General features: G+C 37.0%; 1 protein-coding gene across 2 annotated transcripts in view; it reads right to left on the reverse strand.

The window, feature by feature from the left end:
* Positions 1-20,747, reverse strand: part of UGGT2 (UDP-glucose glycoprotein glucosyltransferase 2) — a 276,140-nt gene that overhangs the window by 141,489 nt on the left and 113,904 nt on the right. For both annotated transcript variants that reach the window (XM_024230998.3, XM_054529561.2), the window contains 5 exons: positions 18,565-18,684; positions 17,252-17,337; positions 16,306-16,441; positions 9,048-9,182; positions 6,007-6,171 (listed from right to left, as the gene is read on the reverse strand). In XM_024230998.3, the coding sequence (XP_024086766.1) occupies positions 6,007-6,171; positions 9,048-9,182; positions 16,306-16,441; positions 17,252-17,337; positions 18,565-18,684 (642 nt within the window). The remainder of the gene's footprint in view (positions 1-6,006; positions 6,172-9,047; positions 9,183-16,305; positions 16,442-17,251; positions 17,338-18,564; positions 18,685-20,747) is intronic.

The following is a 20,747-nucleotide window of genomic DNA, read 5'->3' on the forward strand; positions in this document are numbered from 1 at the left end:
TTTGCTGCAAAGAGCAAAAGAACAAAGCTTCCACAGCACGGAAAAGGACCCAAGCAGGTTGCCACAGGTGGCTCAGGCAGCCTGCTTTTATTCCCTTATCTGGCCCCACCCACATCTTGCTGATTGGTCCATTCTACAGAGAGCTGATTGGTCTGTTTTACAGAGAGGTGATTGGCCTGTTTTGACAGGGTGCTGATTGGTGCGTTTACAATCCCTGAGCCAGCCACAAAAGTTCTCCAAGTCCCCACTAGATAAGCTAGACAGGGAGCACTGATTGGTGCATTTACAAACCTCCAGCTAGACACAGGGTGCTGATTGGTGTGTTTACAAATTTTGAGCTAGACACAGAGTGCTGATTGGTGTATTCACAATCCCTTAGCTAGACATAAAGGGTCTCCAAGTCCCCACTAGACTCAGGAGCCCAGGGGCTTCACCTAGTGGATCCTACACCTGGGCCGCAGGGGGAGCTGCCCGCCAGTCCCGCGCCTTGCGCCCGACACTCCTCAGCCCTTGGGCGGTCGATGGGACTGGGCGCTGCAAAGCAGGGGGCAGTGCTCGTCAGGGAGGCTCGGGCTGCTCAGGAGCCCAAGGTGCCAGGGTGCGGGTGAGGGTGGGGGTGGGGGTAGGGGGGAGGCTCGGGCATGGCGGGCTGCAGGTCCCAAGCCCTGCCCCAGGGGGAGGGGGAGGCAGATGAGGTGGCGAGAATTCGAGCACAGTGCCGCCCCGGCACACCCTCTGTAGCTGCGGGCCCAGGTGCTAAGCCCTTCACTGCCCGGGCAGGCGGCGCTGGCCGGCAGCTCCGAGTGCAGGGCCTGCTGAGCCCACGCCCACCCGGAACTCGTGCTGGCCCGTGAACGTGGCGGGTAGCCCTGGTTCCCGCCCGCACGTCTCCCTCCACACCTCCCTGCAAGCAGAGGGAGCCGGCTCCGGCCTCGGACAGCCCAGAGAGGGGCCCCCACAGTGCAGTGCCAGGCTGAAGGGCTCCTTGAGCATGACCAGAGCAGATACCAAGGGCAAGGAGGCGCTGAGAGTGAGCAAGGGCCACCAGCACGTTGTCACCTCTCGATATGATGCCTTCAGATTTGTTCTTTTTCTTGGAATTGCCTTGGCTATTTGGGCTCTTTTCTGGTTCCATATTAATTTTAGAATACTTTTTTTCCAATTCTGTGAATAATGACATTGGCAGTTTGATACGAATAGCATTAAATCTGTAGATTGTGTTGGGCAGTATGGCCATGTTAACAATATTTAGTCTTCCAATCCATGAGCATGGAATGTTTACCCATTTGTTTGTATAATATATGATTACTTTCAGCAGTGTTTAGTAATTATCCTTGTAGAGATCTTTCACCTCCTTAGTTAGCTGTATTCCTAGGTATTTTATTTGTGTGTGTGTGTGTGTGTGTGTGTGTGTGTGTGTGTATGGCTATTGTAAATGGGACTGCATTCTTGATTTGGCTCTCAGCTTGAATGTTATTGGTCTATAGAAATGCTACTGATTGTTGTGCATTAATTTTGAATCCTGAAACTTTACTGAAGTAATTTATCAGTTCCAGGAGTTGTTTGGTGGAGTCTTTAGGGTTTTCTAGGTGTAGAATCATATCATCAGTGAAGAGAGATACTGGACTTCTTTTACTATTTGGATGCCTTTTATTTATTGCTCTTGCCTGATTGCTCTAAGACTTCCAGTACTATCATGAATAGGAGTAGTGAGACTGGGCATCCTTCTCCTGTTCCAGTTCTCGAGGGGAATGTTTCCAGCTTTTGCCTGTTCAGTATGATGTTGGCTGTGGGTTTGTCATAGATGGCTCTTATTATTTTGAGGTATGTTCCTTCAATGCAGTTTGTTGGGGGGTTTTATCATGAAGGGATGTTTGATTTTACTGAATAATTTTTAAGCATCTATCAAAATGATCACATTTTTTGTTTTAAATTCTGTGTATGTGGTGAATGACATTTACTGATTTGTTAATGTTGAACCAACCTTTCCCAGGAGTGAAGCCTATTTGAATACGGTGAATTAATTTTTTGGTATGCTGCTGGATTCAGTTTGCTAATATTTTGTTGAGGATTTTTCCATCTATGTACATCAGTGGTACTAGCCTGCAGTTTTTTCATTGCACGTTTGCCAGGTTTTGGTATCAGGATAACACAGGTTTTGCAGAATGAGTTAGGGAGGCATTAATCACTCCTTCTTGGTTTTTTGGAATAGTTTCAGTAGGATTGGTAACAGTTCTTCTTTGTACATCTGGCAGAATTTAGCTATGAATACATCTGGTCCAGGGCTTTTACTGGTTGGTAGGTTTTTTATTACTGATTCAATTATGGAACTCAGTATCAGTCTCTTCAAGGTGTCAATTTCTTCCTGATTCAATCTTGGGAGACCAAGAATTTATCCATTTCCTCTAGATTTTGCAGTTTGTGCGCATAGAGGTCTTCTGAGGATCTTCCGCATTTCTATGGGATCAGTTGTAATGTCACCTTTGTTGCTTCTGATTGTGCTTATTTAGATCGTTTCTCCTTTTTCTGTTAATCTAGCTAGTGGTCTATCAATCTTGTTTGTCCTTTCCAAGAGCTAACTTCTGGTTTCATTGATTCATTGTATAAATTTTTGGGTCTCAATTTTGTACAGTTCTGCTCTGATTTTAGTTATTTCTTTTCTTCGGCTAGCTTTGAGGTTAGTTCATTCTTGTTTTTCCTAATTCCTCTTGGTGTGATGTTAAAGTCATTATTTTGAGATAGTTCTAAATTTTTGTTTGTTTTTTGTTTTGAGACGAAGTCTCACTCTGTCGCCCAGGCTGGAGTGCAGTGGCTGTATGTCAGCTCACTGCAAGCTCCGCCTCCCGGGTTCATGCCATTCTCCTGCCTCAGCCCCCAGAGTAGCTGGGACTACAGGCGCCTACCACCGCGCCCGGCTAATTTTTTTTTGTACTTTTAGTAGAGATGGGATTTCACCATGTTAGCCAGGATGGTCTCAATCTCCTGACCTCGTGATCTGCCCGCCTCGGCCTCCCAAAGTGCTGGGATTACAGGCGTGAGCCACCACGCCCGGCGATAGTTCTAAATTTTTGAGATAGGTGGTTAGCACTATAACTCTTAAAACTGCTTTTGCTGCATGCCAGAGATCTTGGTATGTTGTTCGTTTTCATTTATTTGAATTTTTATTATTGCTGCCTTAATTTCACTGTTTACCCAAAAGTGATTTCAAAAGCAAGTTGTTTAATTTCTATGTAATTATGTAGTTTTGAGAGATGTTCTGAGTTCTGATTTCTATTTTTATTCTACTGTGGTCCATGAGTATGACTGGTATGATTTTGACTTTAAAATATTTATTGAGACTTACTTTATGGCCAAGCATGTGCTTGATCTTGGAGTATGCTCTGTGTGCAGCTGAAAAGAATAAATATTCTGTGGCTGATGGGTGGAATGTTTTGCAGATGTCTATTAGGTCAAACTGGTCAGTGTCCATTTAAATCCAGAATTTGTTAGTTTTCTGCCTCGATAATCTGTCTAACACTGTCAGTGTCTAACACATGATAGAAATGGCAAGGAGCCAGGTAAGAACTTCACGACAGGCTCAAAACCTCATGTACCAATATTAACCTTGAATATAAATGGCCTACATGCCTCACTTAAAAAGCACAGAGTGGCAAGTTGGATAAAAAACAAGACTCATCTGTCTGCTGTCTTCCTCCTTCCTCAGCCTTTTGAGTAGCTGGGACTACAGGCACCCACCACGATGCCTGGCTAAGTTTTAAGTTTTTGTAGAGAGGTTTCACTATGTTGCCCAGGCTGGTCTCAAACTCCTCAGCTCAAGCGATCCTCTTGGACTGACCTTCCAAAGTCGTGGGATTATAGGCATGAACTACCATGCCTGGCCTAAATTCTTTTTTTGTCTGACTGGATTAGTTCAATAATAGTGGGTGAGTTGAAGTCTCCCACTATTATTGCATAGCTGTCAAGATTTTTCATAGGTGTGGAAGTATTTGTTTTACGAATCTGGGTGCTCCAGTATTGGTGCATATATATTTGGGATAGTTAAGTCTTCTTGTTGAACACTTTATAATTATCTATTGTTGGTTTCAAGTTTGTTTTATCTAAGAATAGCAACCCCTGCTTTTGTTTTGTTTTGTTTGCATGATAAATCTTTCTCCAACCCTTTACTTTGAGCCCGTCTCCTGAAGACAGCAGACAGATGGGTCTTGTTTTTTATCCAACTGCCACTCTGTGCCTTTTAAGTGAGGCAATTAGGCCATTTATATTCAAGGTTAATATTGGTACATGAGGTTTTGATCCTATGTGAAGTTCTTAGCTGGCTGCTTTTCAGTTTCTATGATGTGGATGCTTTATAGGGTCTGTGGGCTATGTACTTAAGTGTGTTTTTGTACCATTCTTCCATTCCCTTAAAGAGCTCTTGTAAGGCCGGTTTAGTGCTAATGAATTCCTTTAGTGCTTGCTTGTCTGGGAAAGATTGTATTTCTCCTTCACTTATGAAGCTTAGTGTGACAGGATACAAAATTCTTGGTTGGAATTTCTTTTCTCTAAGAATGCTGAAAATAGACCACTGAGAAGTCTGTTGTTAGTCTGATGGGGTTCCCTTTGCATGTGATCTGCCTTTTTTCTCTAGTTGCCTTTAAGATTTTTACTTCAGCACTGACCTTGGACAGTTTGGTGACTATAAGCCTTGGTGATGCTGACTTTGTATAGTATCTCACAGTGTTCTCTGAATTTCTTGTAACTGAATGTCTACTTCACTAGCAAGATTAGGGAAATTTTCTTGAATTATTCCCTCAAATATGTTTTCCTGGTTGTTTACTTTTTCTCCTTCTCTCTCAGGAATGCCAATAATTTGTAGGTTTGGTTCCTTTAACATAATCCCATATTTCTTGAACACTTTGTTCATTTTTAAAAATTCTTTTTCTTTTCAGACAGGGTCTCGCTCTGTCATCCAGGCTAGAGTGCAGTGGCATGATCATGACTTACTGCAGCCTCCATCTCCTAGGCTCAAGTGATCCTCCTGCCTCAGCCTTTTGAGCAGCTGGGACTAGAGGCACACATCACCACACCTGGCTAAGTTTTAAGTTTTTTTGTAGAGAGGAGGTCTCACTGTGTTGCCCAGGCTGGTCGCAAGCTCATCAGCTCAAGCGATCCTCTTGAATTGACCTCCCAAAGAGGTGGATTACAGGTATAAACCACCATGCCTGGCCTAAATTCTTTTTTGTTATTTTTGTCTGACTGGGTTAGTTCAAAAGACTGGTTTTCAAGCTCTGAAATTCTTTCTCCTGCTTGGTCCAGTCTATTGATAAAGCTTTCAATTGTATTTTGAAATTCCTTAAGTGATGCTTCTACAGCCCTATGCATTTCTATTAGCTGATTTTACTTTGGGCTGTGTGGTTTGACCTACAAGCTAGTAGATACCCCTTATTAGTAAAAGCCACCTGAGGCCAACATGGCAGGGTATATACTTGATCCTTGTTACTGGGAATAATCTCTCTGTTGTCTCAGGCAATGGGCTGATCTGTGGTGTGCACAGTGGTCTGGGCTCCCTGCTCAGACATGGTGGGCAAGACGGGCAGGGCCAGACTGAGCAGGCCTGCCTACAGGTACCCCAGTGGCAGGCACAAGCACCAACACTGAGGGAGAATACAGTGGGCAACCACCAGGTGTCTAGAGGTGTGCCTAGGCATGAAGCTGGGAAACCTCCTTGGCTCCAAGTTCTCTGCAGAGGGAGCGGGGTAGCCTAAACTCCTAATTGAGGACAGTGGGTGTTACAGATTCCTGAAGATCTGCCTGGGCATGGAGTGTCAAGGGCCCCACTGCACCACAGTCTCTGCATAGGCAGGGTGGCGTGGCTTAAGTTGCTTAAAGTATCATTTTAAAAATCACTATGAAATGATCAGAATGGAAATTTTTTACCAAATTAACTTCTGTCATTAAAATAAGTTTTTAATAAAAAATATCATTTATAAATATTATTCGTGTATTTTCTTATAAATGCTTACCTACCAAAAAAACTTCTCTTTGTAAATATACAGATGCATCCATCATTCTTTGAAGAACAGCCATTTTTAGTTCTTTAATATTCATCTCTTCATGTTTAAAGGGTTCACCATTATAAAGAGCTTGAGGCAAAGGACCCAGGCCAGTCATCTTATAAAAGCTTGCTCCAGCCTATTCAGTTAAAAAATATCAGAGTGTTAAACAAAACATGATTGTTTGAAAAATAAACATAAGAAAATGGAACACTGCCACATTTTTATATGCCATAGGAAAAAACATCCATTTTGCTAACTTTATCTGTCCTTTCCAAACATTGCTTAAAGGAAAATAATTTACCTACAAGGAGTCAAAAAACTTTTTCTGTAAAGGGCCAGAGAGTAAATATTTTAGGCTTTGTGAGCCACTCAGTTTCTGACACAGTGACTCCACTCTCGTTACAGCACAAAAGCAGTCAGAGATGACATATGAATAAACAAGTATGGCTGTGTCCCCAAAATACTTTATTTACAAAAACAAGCAGTGGGTGGACTTGCTGATCCTTGGTATAGAGTATGACATTTACTTAATAAAAATCCAAACATTTATCGGCATCAGAGACTTATTTATCCCTGTATCTATATGTTCAATAAACACTTATTCAATCCTGCCACCTGCATTAGGCTAGATACTGTGATTATAGAGCTGAAAGTCTTTTCTCAAGGGGTTCACATACATACAGACAAAACACAGGCATGTAGAAGACTCTATGGGGCCCAGGAGAAGCACCTAATCAAGCTGGAGTATGGAGAGGAAGGGATCATACAGGTCTTCTTTTAGGGAGTCATACTAAAAATCTTAAAGGCTTAATAAAAATTTGCCAGGGAGATAAAGTAGAGAAAGACATTCTAAGTGAAGAGAATATAGCAAGGGAATTCAGAGTGCGGTATACTTATGCAATGGTAAATTCACAGTTGATATGGTTTGGCTGTGTCCCCACCCAATTCTTATCTGAAATTGTAGCTCCCACAATTCCCACATGTTGTGGGGGGACCCAGTGGGAGGTAACGAAATCATGAGGGCAGATCTTTCCTGTGCTATTCTCGTGACAGTGAATATGTCTCATGAGATCTGCTGGTTTTATAAGGGGGAATTTCCCAGCACAAGTTCTCTTGTCTGCCATCATGTGAAACATGCCTTTCACCTTCTGCCATGATTGTGAGGTTTCCCCAGTTATAGTTACACATGGAACTGTAAGTCCATTAAACCACTTTCTTTTGTAAATTGCCCAGTCTCAGGTATGTCTTTATCAGCAGTGTGAAAACGGACTAATACAGCAGTGTTTACAGGGTGTGAAATATGGGGGACAGCTGTCAGATATGGAGTTAGAGAGGGGTGTAGGCAGAGGCCAGATCATGAAGGTCTTCAACATTTGAATTTTAGCTTATGAGTTAAAAAGTGACTAAATAACTCATTTGCTATCCAACACTAAGTATTATCATTATTATAGCCAACATTCTCACAAATACTCTAGGAAGCCAAGTACTACTATTACATCAATTTTACAGATGATAAAACAGATACAGAGAGACTAAATCACTTCCTATGTTACACAGCTACAATGTTTTGGAAGTAGAATTTGCACCCAGATCTGTCTGACCAAGAGTCTGAGCTCTTAACCACTGTACTATACTATCTGTACATTTAGCGGGCACCTACTATGTATTAGGTTTATGAATGCACGTAAATGATATGCAAACTCTCTCCTAAAGAAACTTATAGTTTAATAAGGATAAACTCCTCCACTCCTTTCGTTCTTGGCAATGGCATCGACACTACCAGTTAGTTGTTCAGCTGAACCCTGGGAGTTACCCTTGACAATTTCTCATCTCCCCTCCACCTTATCCAATTCAGCAGCACCTGGATGGTACTTCCTAAATAATTCAAATATGTCCATTTTCTCTGCCTCCACTTCTTCTAAAAGCCCACTAGTCCATCTCACATCTCTCACCTCATATTTCCTAATACATATCACCACACCTACTCCTCCCCACCAACAATCCATTCTCAACAATGGAGAATGCTCTTTAAAAAAAAAATGCATGTCACTGTCACTTCACTACTTAATGCCTTTCAGGTTTTTCACTGTTGCCAAGAGCTTCTACTGATATGAGTGCATTAAATATTGTTCACAAGACCCTGTATATTCAGACCCCTTGCTTGCCTCTCCAGCCTTATCTCCTCGACTGTACCCCATAACACAAGAACAACGTATGCTTTCAATCTACACAGTAGCAACGTCAGCTTCTCTCAATTCCTTTACATCTCAGACCTCAACATTTTTCTCTGACTGGAATGTTAATCTCTTACAACCCCCTTGTTTTCTTTGGTCTAACTTTTCCTCCTGCTTCAGGACTCTGCTTAAATATCACTTCTTCAGAAAAGTATTCCTTATCCCCACGCCCCAGAGCATTCCTCTTTCATTCAATGTGTTGTGTATTTGGTGAGTCCCTTCTAATGAAGGCTCATATACATTAATTTTTGGAATTTCTTTGTACTATTTCTCTTTCTCTGAAAATTTCTTTGAGTTGTTGCCTTTTTTTTTCTTTTTTTTTTTGGCTCTTTCCGAATCTTCTGGGTTTAGCCTCTAATTGTTTACCTTTTAAAAAATGACAAGTAAAAAATATATATGTTTACGATATACAACATATTTTGATATTCATATACATTGTGGAATAGCTAATAAAGCTAATTATCATATGCATTACCTCATATACTTCTCATATTTTGTGGTGAGAATCCTTAAAATGCAGTTAGTAATTTCAAGTATAAAATATGTCATTAACTACAGTCACCACCACGTACAACAGATCTCTTGAAATTATTTCTCTAGTCTAACTGAAATTTGACCAATATCTCCCCAATTCTGCCATCCCCAGCCTCTGGTAGCCCCCATTTTACTCTGTTTCTGTGAGTCTGACTTTTTTTTAAGATTCTGCATGAGTAGAGATCATGTGGTGTTTGTCTTTCTGTGCCTGGCCTACTTCACTTAACATAATGTCCCAACTTACCGTTCTTTCTTCATCATATTTAGAATGAATTCCTAAAATATCCCAAATATTAGCATGAGGAAATGTATTTTGGAGAACACTCTTCACATTGTCCACAGTGAGTATATTTTGATCCTTCTTCACTTTTTGGTACATCTGTGAAAATTTAGATATTATAATTAATTTTCTTCTTATAGCAATTAGTTTTCTTTTTTTTCCTTAGCATGCAGACAGATTTTTATTTTGTAAGTTCAAAACATACTAACTACATATACACACATACCACATACAAATAATTTTAACCATATATCATCTTCTAATAAAGATGGTTTTAAAATATTCTATAGTTTTCAAAAATATCATAACAAATTTGTTTTACTCTATTTTGATGAAACCAGACACTATTATTCTTAATAAAATAATGATTACCTTTTTTAATGTATGTGTAATGTGTAATATATTCTAATATGACATTGCAGAAATGCTTTCATTTTTTATTGCTTTTCTGTAATTTTTTTTTTTTTTTTTTTTTTGAGACAGGGTCTCACCATCGACTAGGCTGGAGTGCAGTGGTGTGATCATGGCTCACTGCAGCTTCAACCTCCCAGCTCAAGCAATCCTTCCACCTAGCCCCCTGGGTAGCTGGGACTACAGGAACTTGCCACCACACCTGGCTAGATTTTTTTGTATTTTTTGTAAAGATGGGGTCTTGCCATGTTGCTCAGGCTGGTATCGAATTCCTGGGCTCAAGCAATCCACCTGCTTCGGCCTCCCGAAGGGCTGGGCTTACAGGAACTTGCCACCACACCTGGATAAATTTTTTTGTATTTTTTGTAAAGATGGGGTCTTGCCATGTTGCTCAGGCTGGTCTCGAACTCCTGGGCTCAAGCAATCCACCTACCTCAGCCTCCCAAATAGTTGAGACTACAGGCATGAGCCACCATGCCAGGCCTTACTAGTAAGTATTTTGACTAAACTTTCTCTGCACCTCTACTCTTCCCCAGTCTCAAATGTTCTAAACACACTTGTAGAATGTAAGTTGTTATTCTTTTTATCTTTTCTCATTTCTTTCTTTAATAAGTACTTAGAGATCCTCTATGACCCAGGTGCTGTTTTAGGTTTTGCACCAAGAGAGATGCCATCTCTTGAGTAGACAACTAAGCTGAGACACAAATATGAACACTGAGCTAGCATTAAGACATTCTGGGGAAAGAAACTTAGAAGCAGAAGGAACAAGTAGTAAGTACAAACACTATTAGGCAGCATTTGATATATTACTTAAGAATATTGCTTTTGGTCCCAATTTACTTAAATCATTCTTGCCAAACATAATCTTCATATTGTGGCTAAAATGATCCCCATGTTATATTCCTCACAGTAAGAAATTAGTATTCTTTGCTCTCCCTTTATCACTGTAAACTTTGTACCCTATTCCTTTAAGCAGCAGCACAGGTATGTAATTAGACTGAAGAGTTGCATTTTACCAGTTTTTCAATTTAGGGGCAAGTTTTCTCCTCCTGTCAAAGTAGAACATGATGTGATCATAACTCAAAAGAAGTGAAAAGTTCAATCTTCTGTAAAACATAAATGGAGGTAAACTTTGTACCCTATTCCTTTAAGCACAGCACAGGTATGTAATTAGACTGAAGAGTTTCATTTTACGGGCAACTTTTCTCCTCCTATCAAAGTAGAACATAATGCGATCATAACTCAAAAAAAGTGAAAAGTTCAATCTTTTGTAAAACATAAATGGAGATCGCAAAAATGAGACTCTGAATAAAGCAAAAGATATATGAAAAGTCATTCAGATTAGTCATTTTACTAACTAGTCACTTGAAAATATTAGATACTCCTATAAAATAAGGTAGTCAGAATGCCTCACGTAAGTTACTCAGACATATCAACTCAATCCTCTTACACATTTTTAAATTTTAAAAATTATTTTGTAACTTGGTAAGCAAAGAGGAATACACATAACATACACATTATGAGGCATAAACAGCAAAATAAACAATTCTTATGAATAAACCACGTAACATAAGAAATGGAACATCACCAATAGCATGAAGTACAACTTCTCTCCCAATCCCATTTCCTTGTGCTCCAAGAGATGCAAGCATTGTTTTGAATTTGCATTTATCATTCCCTTTCCTTTTTGAATTCTAGAGTTTTATGCGAATAAGTATTCCCATACTTAGTTTTGTTTGCTTCTGAACTTTAAGAAGTATATGGTATGGTGTTAGTCTTCTGTGACTTCATTATGTTTCTAATACATCCATGCTCTTGCATATGATATTTCATTCTAATATGCCAAATTCTACTTATCTATTTTGCTACTGATATGTATATTTGCTTCATTTTTATTATAGTTTGTTGCTATTCTGAATGATTCTGCTAACAATAGCCTCCTAAGGTGCAGGTACCAGAGCTTCTCTTAGGGTGAGGGTGAGGGTGAGGGTGAGGGGGGGTGTGTGTGTGTGTGTGTGTGTGTGGGTGTGTGTGTGGGTGTGGGTGTGTGTGTGTGTGTGTGTGTGTGTGTGTGTGTGTGTGTGTGTGTGTGTGTGTGTGTGTGTGTTGTCTGTAGGAAATGCGGAAATTTAACTTCAAAATATGAATTATTATCAGATTGTTTTTCAGTATGGCTCTGCCAATTTAGATTCCTACAGGCAGGGTAGCAATGTAAAGGCATTCCATTGCTCTACATTCTCATTAACACATGATACCTTCAGCTTTCTTAATTCCTGCCAAATTACAGGGTATAAAATAATCTTGTGGTAGTAGTCTTTATTTGCATTTTTCAAATTTGTAAGATAATTATCTTGTTTAGTTACCATTAATGGTAATAAATATTTACCACCAATAATTTCAGTATATTTTTATTTACCATTAATGCATCCTCTATTTTAAAAGTTATTTGATGCATTTCTCCTCTTGGGTCATTGGTATTTTTCTTTTTGAATTGTAGGAAATCTTTACATCTCATGGAATATAAATATTTTATTGGCCATATGTATTGTAAATACTTCTCCTGCTTGTAACATTTTTCCCTATTTTTTAATGACATTTTAATGAGCACTGGTTTTCATTTGTAATTTAGCTGAAATTATCAGTATTTTCCTTCAGACTTAGAGCTTTTTAAGTTTTATCTAGGAAACCCTTACCTTGGGGTCCTAACTTCTAAATGTTTTAAAGTTTTGTTTTCCACACTTACATTTTTAAACTAACTGAAATGATTTTTACACAAGGTGTGAGGTCTTATTTATTTGCATTGGTATAGCCACTGTTGAACCACAGTTGTTATAAGTCCACTCCCATTTACTGTAATGTCACTTCCGTATTCTTAAGTTTTGGGACCCCCATGTTCTTTTGATAGATACGTCTTTCCCTTGAACCAATACCACAAACTTTACACATCTTATTACCTGGTATGACAAGTCCCATCACTTTATCCTTCAAAATCTCACCCATTTTGAGTCTTCATTCTTCCATATAAATTTTAAAATAAAACATCACATTTCACAAAAATCCCCAAAATTCCACTTTGGTCGGAAATGCATTGAATTTATAAATCACTTGCAGAAAACAATATAATTATGAAGTGAAATATTTCTATTGATAAACATGGTAGAGCTTTTCATTCATTTAGGTAAACTTTCATGGCTATAATTCCAAATTTTCTCCACAAAACTGACCTCTTCCCCCAGCCCCCAGGTTTCCTAAGTATCTTTTATTTGCTCTTGTCATTGTAAATGTAGGAGTCATTATAGAAAGTACTCTCATGAGGATAAGGATTGTTGGCTATATATGTTATTAATTTATCCAAGCACCTAAAACAGGGTGTGGTATGTAGTAGCCATTTAATAAAACTGATGAAAAAAATTAATAAATATTTGTTGTTAGAATAGAGAAAAGCAACTGATATTAGTATACTGATCTCGTATCCAGTTACTTTACTAACCTCCTGTGTCAAATCTCACAATCAATGGATTCTTTCGAGTCTCCTCTGTAGGCAACTCTAGAATTTTAAATCAGAATTTGTTTCTTTTAAATATTTTAAATGAGTATTTCCTTTACTTATCTTATTGCACTGACTGGAACTTGAGGATTATACTTGAAGTGTTGACAGTGGGTATCTTATCTTTTTCCGTTTTTAAAAACAATGCTTTCTATCATTTTACTGCTAAGATGTACTGTCATCAATTAACAAAATTCCCTTACATAATAGTTTGCTAAACATTTTGTTTCTTTATGAGTTTTTTAATCATAAAAAAGCTTTGAATTTTTTCAAATGTTTCTTATGCATCTTCTTGAATAATATATTAACATGGTGAATTATATTTAGAGATTCTTTGAATTTGCAAATACTTTCTTTTATTCATTAGATAATCTCACCTTGTCATGATAGTTTGCTTTTTATATACCTGCTGGATTTCTTTTGTTAACATTTTATTTAGGACTTTGGCATACATATTCTCAACAAAGAACAGCCTATAATTTTTCCTTTTCTCTTTTTGTCAGGCTTTGACATCAGATTATATTAGATTCATAGACTGATTTAGGTAATAATTCCTCTTTTTCTATTCTCTATAAGATATTTTAAAGATTGAAATTATTATTTCTTCAAACATTTGAATATTTGGTAGAATTTGCTGTGCTAGTTTTAAAACATGGTCTCCAAATTCTTCAACACTCCTTCCATTGAGCGGTGGGTATATGAATCTGAATCTGTGACTCTTTGATAAACAGAATACAATGGAATAAACTGAAAGTAATGATGTACCTATCTCTGAGCCCAGACCTTAAGAGGCTGGAAGTTTCTACCTGGTGTGCTCATCTGGAACCTAACCTCTATGATAGTTTGTCAATTTTATTTGTTTTTTCAGAATATCAACTTTTATACTCTTGATCCCATAACTGTATTATTTCCTAGTTCATTAATGTATATTCTTATTACTTTCCATCTACTTTTTAAAAATCAGTTACTCATTTCTGAATGGTTAACCAGTTCTTTTAACTCCTTCTTTTCTAACTAAAAGACATATTTTCCTCTTCTGTTTTGAATGCAAAACTATCTCATTCTCTGATTGTTGGATTTTATATTTGCCTTTAAAATTAATCTTAAGTGTATTGTTAAAATCTTATATATTTTTACTGATTTTTAATCTGCTTCACCTATTAATAAATATTGAAATAACCTACTACTATTATAGTGAAACTGTCCATTTATCTCCCTTGCTATCAAATTTTGTATTGTATATTTTGAAGCTACATACAACTTTAGTACTTTTTCTTAAAGTTTATTTCCCCTAATATTTTATGGCTACCTTAGATTTCATTTGTGATAGTCATCTTGTGCATAATTTTCTATCTTTTTATATCTTTTCTTCTAGTATACTAAAGTTTAATTTACTCACATTTAATATGGTCACAGATATGGTTGGATTAACTTTAATATTTGCTATTTGTTATCACATTTCAATAACTTTCATATATTTTATTATTATTTTGGTCTTATAGTCCTCTCTTTATAGTGCTAAATAGCTTCAAATTACTTAAATGAGATAAGGTAATTAGCTCACTGAAAACAGATGAACACTTTTAAAAGATTTTATAATTCATGTATTTTCCTAAAAACTACGCCTTGTTCAAATTATTTCCCCTTCTCCCTCTCCTTCTAATTGTTTAGCACAACTTACAGGCTGTGCCACAAATTTAATACTTACTTTTATGCTGCTTTGTATTAAACCCTGTGGTTTCAAGTATAATTTGTTTTTCCAAGAGATTATATATTAATAGTATTGTGCTGAACACTGTAGATTAATGCCATCACATGTAAATTAATGTCTGATAAAAAAACACTTAAAAAACAGAGATTCAATATTGATAATTAAGATAACTTAGGTAAAGATAATTTTTGAGTATCTTCAGGTTCCTAAGTTTTGAATATCCTAATGATCCTTTACAATAAAATGGTTGAATCTTAATAAAAGATGTAACTCAAATTGACTATGTCCCTTATAAACTGTTACACCAGTAAGTTAGTAAAACAAATAAGCTGAGACATAAAATTGACACATATTCCATGGCACTATTTTATACAGCAAACTGTACCCCCCAAATCACTGAAGTGTAGTTTCTATACTCTAGCTCAGTGAATTAATAAGGTATTTAATGATTTTCCTGGGAGTTACAGAAGTAGGTTAGGAAATTTGCACTACTTTGGAAATTCCTTTCTCAGTTGGAAGAAGACTCATTCCTTGATATAATATTGATTGACAAGCTAAAGCCCAATGAATATAAAAATGATAGAAGTTATTTTATAAGCTATGACTTTACTTTTCTTAATAACAATATAGCTCTTTAATACATATATATTTCCACAATGATCCATAACAGAATTTCAAAACCTCAATTACAAAATAATCTTACTATCTCTTGTTCTTCCTTAACCAGGTTCTTACCAATTTCTAACATCTGTTACACCATCTCTTCGTCAGATTCTGTATCAATCTTACTTCTTTCACACAGTTTGCTATCAATAAATGACTTCTCCTTCTTTGAAACTCTCTAGGAAGTGTCTATGTGCTATGTCATTCAGAATATTTAACTCTGCAATGATTTTTTGTTTTTCCATGAGACAGGCTCTCTCCATTGCCTGGGCTGGAGTGCAGTGGCTCGATCTTGGCTCATTGCAGCCTCAACCTTCTGGGCCCAAATGATCCTCCCACATCAGCCTCCTGAGTAACTATGACTACAGGCATGTGCCACTGCACCTGGATTTTTTTTTTTTGGTAGAGACAGGGTCTCACTGTGTTGCCTATGCTGGTCTCGAGCTGCTGGTCTCAAGTGATCCTCCTGCCTTGGCCTCCTAAAATGCTGGGATTATAGGCATGAGCCACTGTGCCCAGCCTGCAATGATCTCTTTAATCAAAGCCTAGTTCAAGAATTTTTTCTTAAATAATCATTTTCTATTAATATGTTTTCCTCTAAACTTACATATACAATTTAAATTCCTTTATTGGCTGAGTAAACCTTAGTAAATTCAAATATTTTGGTAGAACCTCAGTTGCCTAATTTATAATGTCAGGATAATATGTACTTCAGCAGGGACTTAGAGAAAACAAATTCATCATCTGTATTAATCTCCATGATAGTTTATAAACTTTGAAATGTTACAATAATAAATGTAATGCAAAAATTATACATTCTAAAGAAATCATAATATAGTAATGCAAAAATTTTACCTTCTAAAGAAATCATATTTAGTGCATAAACTCACATGTACTATAGAAATAAATGCTTCTGATATATCAAATTCTTCTGCAACATAGTTGAAAGCTCGCCAAAGAGCAACTCCAGCATCATTTGCTCCATCAACTTCATCATCTGTATTAAGAATGAACACAAAACCAATTCTGGAAAAAGAAGATGAATAAGGACTATTATAATTACCTCTTGAATCACAATAAACCATTATTTAGAAACATTATTAGACTACAATATCTAGATGGAGGGAATGTATTCATAGACAGAGAAAAGGAGAATTTTATCACTTCAAAAGTTTGAGTGTAATGCCTATTCACCAAAATCCACAGTTACTGGATTCCTGCAAAATATCACTCTCTCTCCCTCTAGTGCTAACATTATCAAATGGCCATGTTCTTTTGTACAAAAAGGGTAAATATACTTTTTTTTTTTTTTTTTTGAGACAGAGTCTCGCTCTGTCACCCAGGCTGGAGTGCAGTGGCACAATCTAGGCTCACTGCAACCTCTGCCTCCCGGGTTCAAGTGATTCTCCTGCCTCAGCCTCTCAGGTAGCTGGGACTACAGGTGCGCACTACCATGCCTGGCTAATTTTTGAATTTTTAGTAGAGATAAGGTTTCATCATATTGGCCAGGCTGGTCTTGAACCCCTGACCTCGTGATCTGCCTGATTCGGTCTCCCAAAGTGCTGGGATTACAAGCATAGGAAGCTGGACCCTTCTATAAGTTTCCAGAGTGATCAGATTATTCTCTCAGAAAGGTAATAAACAACATTACCAGACAGATTTGATAAACAGAGTCTAACATAAAGGTATATAATACTTCACAACGTGCAGCTGTATTATGTCAGGCACTAGAGCTAACCATCGCTTTGAATGCCCTATTAATACTCTGTGTAACACAATATGAATAACATTGAATTTCCTTTAGTTGACAGTTTAATGCTATAAAAAGACAATTACCTAAGAGGAACTTCGTGAGAATAGAAAACATCAGCAAGTTTTATAAAATCCAAGGTATATTCTTGGGCCGGATCAATAAACAGAACCTAAAAGAAAGATAGTATATATCACTATTTCAACACCTTAGAATCTTCATGAAATTCAAGTTTAGACTAATTTTTGTGACTGAAAGTATGAAATTCAATGTGTAATTTTTAAAGAAATTCTAGCAATTCTAAGGAATACACACACACACACACAGGATTTCACAATTTATGAAGGATTTCTGAAAGCTGCACATCCAAATATAATTATACATGGAATTTAACATCAGGCTACTCATCTTCTTTTTGGAAGCCCCGTATATTTTCTTTTACCTGAATTGAAATACCTTATTCTAAATGTTCATTAGATTTTCTATGATAAATTTTTTCAAAAGGAAATAGAGATTGAATTTTGACCAAAAAAAAAAAGCATTAACATAACTGCTTTATCAAGACTGCTGCAAAAAATATCTTATTCATTTCCTATGTGAAAAAACAGCTGTAGGTATTTTCTCTCACTTTCAAAGTTCCAATATTAATGTTTAGATATTATTGGGATAATAAAATTATATGCATAGATGATAAAGTGGTATTTATGTATCTTTCCCTAAAATTACTACACTTTAATCATTAGTTCTTTTTAATAAAGAAGAAAAAGTTCTGTCATAAATTCTTTTGAAAAAATGTAAAAGTAACATTAATATGGTTGTTATAAAATGACATAAGGGCTAAAGAGTAAGAGGCAGAACAAGTGACTAATATGGTTTGGCTGTGTACCCACTCAAATCTCATCTTGAATTGTAGTTCTCATAATCCCCATGTGCCATAGGAGGGAGCCAGTAGGAGGTAATTAAATCATGGAGGCAGTTGCCTCTATGCTGTTCTTGTGATAGTGAGTTCTCAGGACATCTGATGGTTTTATAAGGGCCTTTCCCCTTTTGCTCATACTTCTCCTTCCTGCCACTATGTGAAGAAGCATGTTTGCTTCCCCTTCTGCCATGACTGTAAGTTTCCTGAGGCCTCCCCAGCCATGCTGGGGAGTCAATTACACCTCTTTCCTTTATAAATTACCCAGTCTCGGGTATGTCTTTATTAGCAGCATGAGAACGGACTAATACAGTGACATTACTAGTTGTTGATACCCAGTCAGCCATACCACCTAAGTTGCTGCTTCAGGCAAATACTTATTTCCTTACAACTCAGATGCCTATTCATTGACAGAAGGATAATCCAGAAAGAATGCTGATATCTTTATAAGATATATATGTATAATCAAAATATAAAACTCACCAAATTATGAAAATTGCGCCTTATGGAAGGTACACTTCCAGGAAATACTGGCTTCAGAAGTTTCTGGCAACTTGTAGGCCATGTAATATACAAATCATCATTTTCCAAGTCATTAATCCACTAGAAAAGAACACAGACATTTGTGAAAGCTATATTAACACTGAAATCATTTTCAAAGCCAGATTTTTACTATATCAAGTGACAAAAATATACATAGAATTTTCTATATTTCTGATTAAATATAGAAGCTAGTTTAATATTCTCTAAATTAAGGAATACATTATGTGCAACAATTTTATACTTGTGTAGCCTTTTACATTAAGCCTTCTCTCAAAAACAATTAATTCCTTTCATTTGTGTTTGTTTTTCATATCCCAACATAAAATTGTATGAAAATTACTCTCCATAAACCACTTAAGAGAGATGAATATTTATTTTAATTATCAGCAGTAAATGAGGCCCTCTCCACCTCCCCTCTCAATTTAAAGGCCTGGATATAAGGAAAACAAAACAGCTTATAAAAATTAAATTATAAAATCAACATCTTAGAAATCAAGTTCTAATCCACTATACAAGCTGGAGAAAACATAAACTGCTGTTTAGAGGCATGTGGTCAGGGAAGCAACCACCAATCAAGAAGTGAGGCATTATGGTCCTTGAAAGCAGGAGGCATAAGCAGCAAGCTCCACATTCACCTAAACTTCATCCCTGGGTCCCCAGATTGCGTCCTGGAGGAATACTGAGTTGGAAAGCAGAAGTCAAAGTACGGGCTGCCAAAGTGCTGAAATTTGAGGGCAGGATGCAGGGTGAGAGGGTAGGAGAGAAGGGGAGAGAGGGAAACTGCAGAAAACCAGAAAAATCTCCATACAAATTCCTCTCATTTGCTGACTCCTATCCTGCACATATATATATGATAACACCTCTACAAAAGCCAGAAGGAAAGAGAAACGGAGAGGTTGAAACCACAGCTATAAAATAGTATTGAGAAGACAGAGACCAAAGTTCAAGTACTATACACACTGTAGACTTTCATTTGAGACCCAGTAAGGCCAGATCCTAGAAGTAAGACACAAAAATAGTAGCACCTTCACAAAGCCTAAAAACAAGCCTCAACAGAATCAAGTGAGCACCTGGCACTCAGGCTACCAGAACAAACCTTAGCTCTTTGCTTCTACAGCTTTTCATCAATTTCCAGCTCTCATTAAAAAAAAAAGTCAAGCAAAGAGAAAAGGACCAAATATTGAAATCCAACAGGAAAAAAAAAAGACAATAAGAAACCCCAAAGATTACTTAGACAAGGACTTTAAAATAACTATCATCAATATATTTTTTTAAAAGCACAAAAATTTCTAAAAAGAAAAATTTTGACAGAACTAAAATCTATTTAAAAAGAATCAAAGAGATATTTAAGATTTTTAAAATATAACATTTATAATTAAGAACTCTAAGAACTTATTGGGTGAGTTTAATTGCAGACTGTACACAGAAGAGACAGGGATTAGTAAACGTGATAACAGAAACTGTTATAGTAACTAAACTACAAAGAAAAGAAAAAACAAACCAAACAAAGTGTGAGAGAGATTAGGAATATATGAAAAAGATCTAGCATATAGGTAACTAAAAATCCAAGAGGAAAGGAGAGAAAGACTGGAGCAAATAATACTTGAAGAAATTAGGTTTCTACAGTAATTCAGATAATCCAGGTATGAGTTTATTGTGGACTGAACTAAGTCAGAGGCAGTGGCTTTAGAGAAAAGGTGACAGAATTAAGAGACACACACAGATGGATGAATAAAACAGAGGAATTTAGGGTATACGTTCCAATAGCTAAAAGAAAGGATGTCTAAATAAAGGAAGGCATGAAGACAAATCAATAAACAGATAAAAATTATAAAAAGAACCAAATAAAAATTTTGGAATTCAAAAGTATAATAATTGAAATAAAAAATTAATGAGAGGAGCTCAACAGCATATTTCAGCAGATAGAAGAAAGAATTAATGAATTTGAAGGTAAGTAAATGAGCTTACTCAGTCTGAGGAAGAAAAGAGAAAGGAACATATAGGTGCAGAGGAGTCTAGCCCCAAAGGGGAAACAGGCCTTATCTTGACCCAAAGGCGGCCGAGGGTGAGAATTTGGCAGCTCTTTGGAAAGGGCAATCAGAACTCCCATTCCCAATGGAGCT

Source organism: Pongo abelii, chromosome 14, assembly GCF_028885655.2.
Source record: "Pongo abelii isolate AG06213 chromosome 14, NHGRI_mPonAbe1-v2.0_pri, whole genome shotgun sequence".
NCBI classification, from domain to species: Eukaryota; Metazoa; Chordata; class Mammalia; order Primates; family Hominidae; genus Pongo; species Pongo abelii.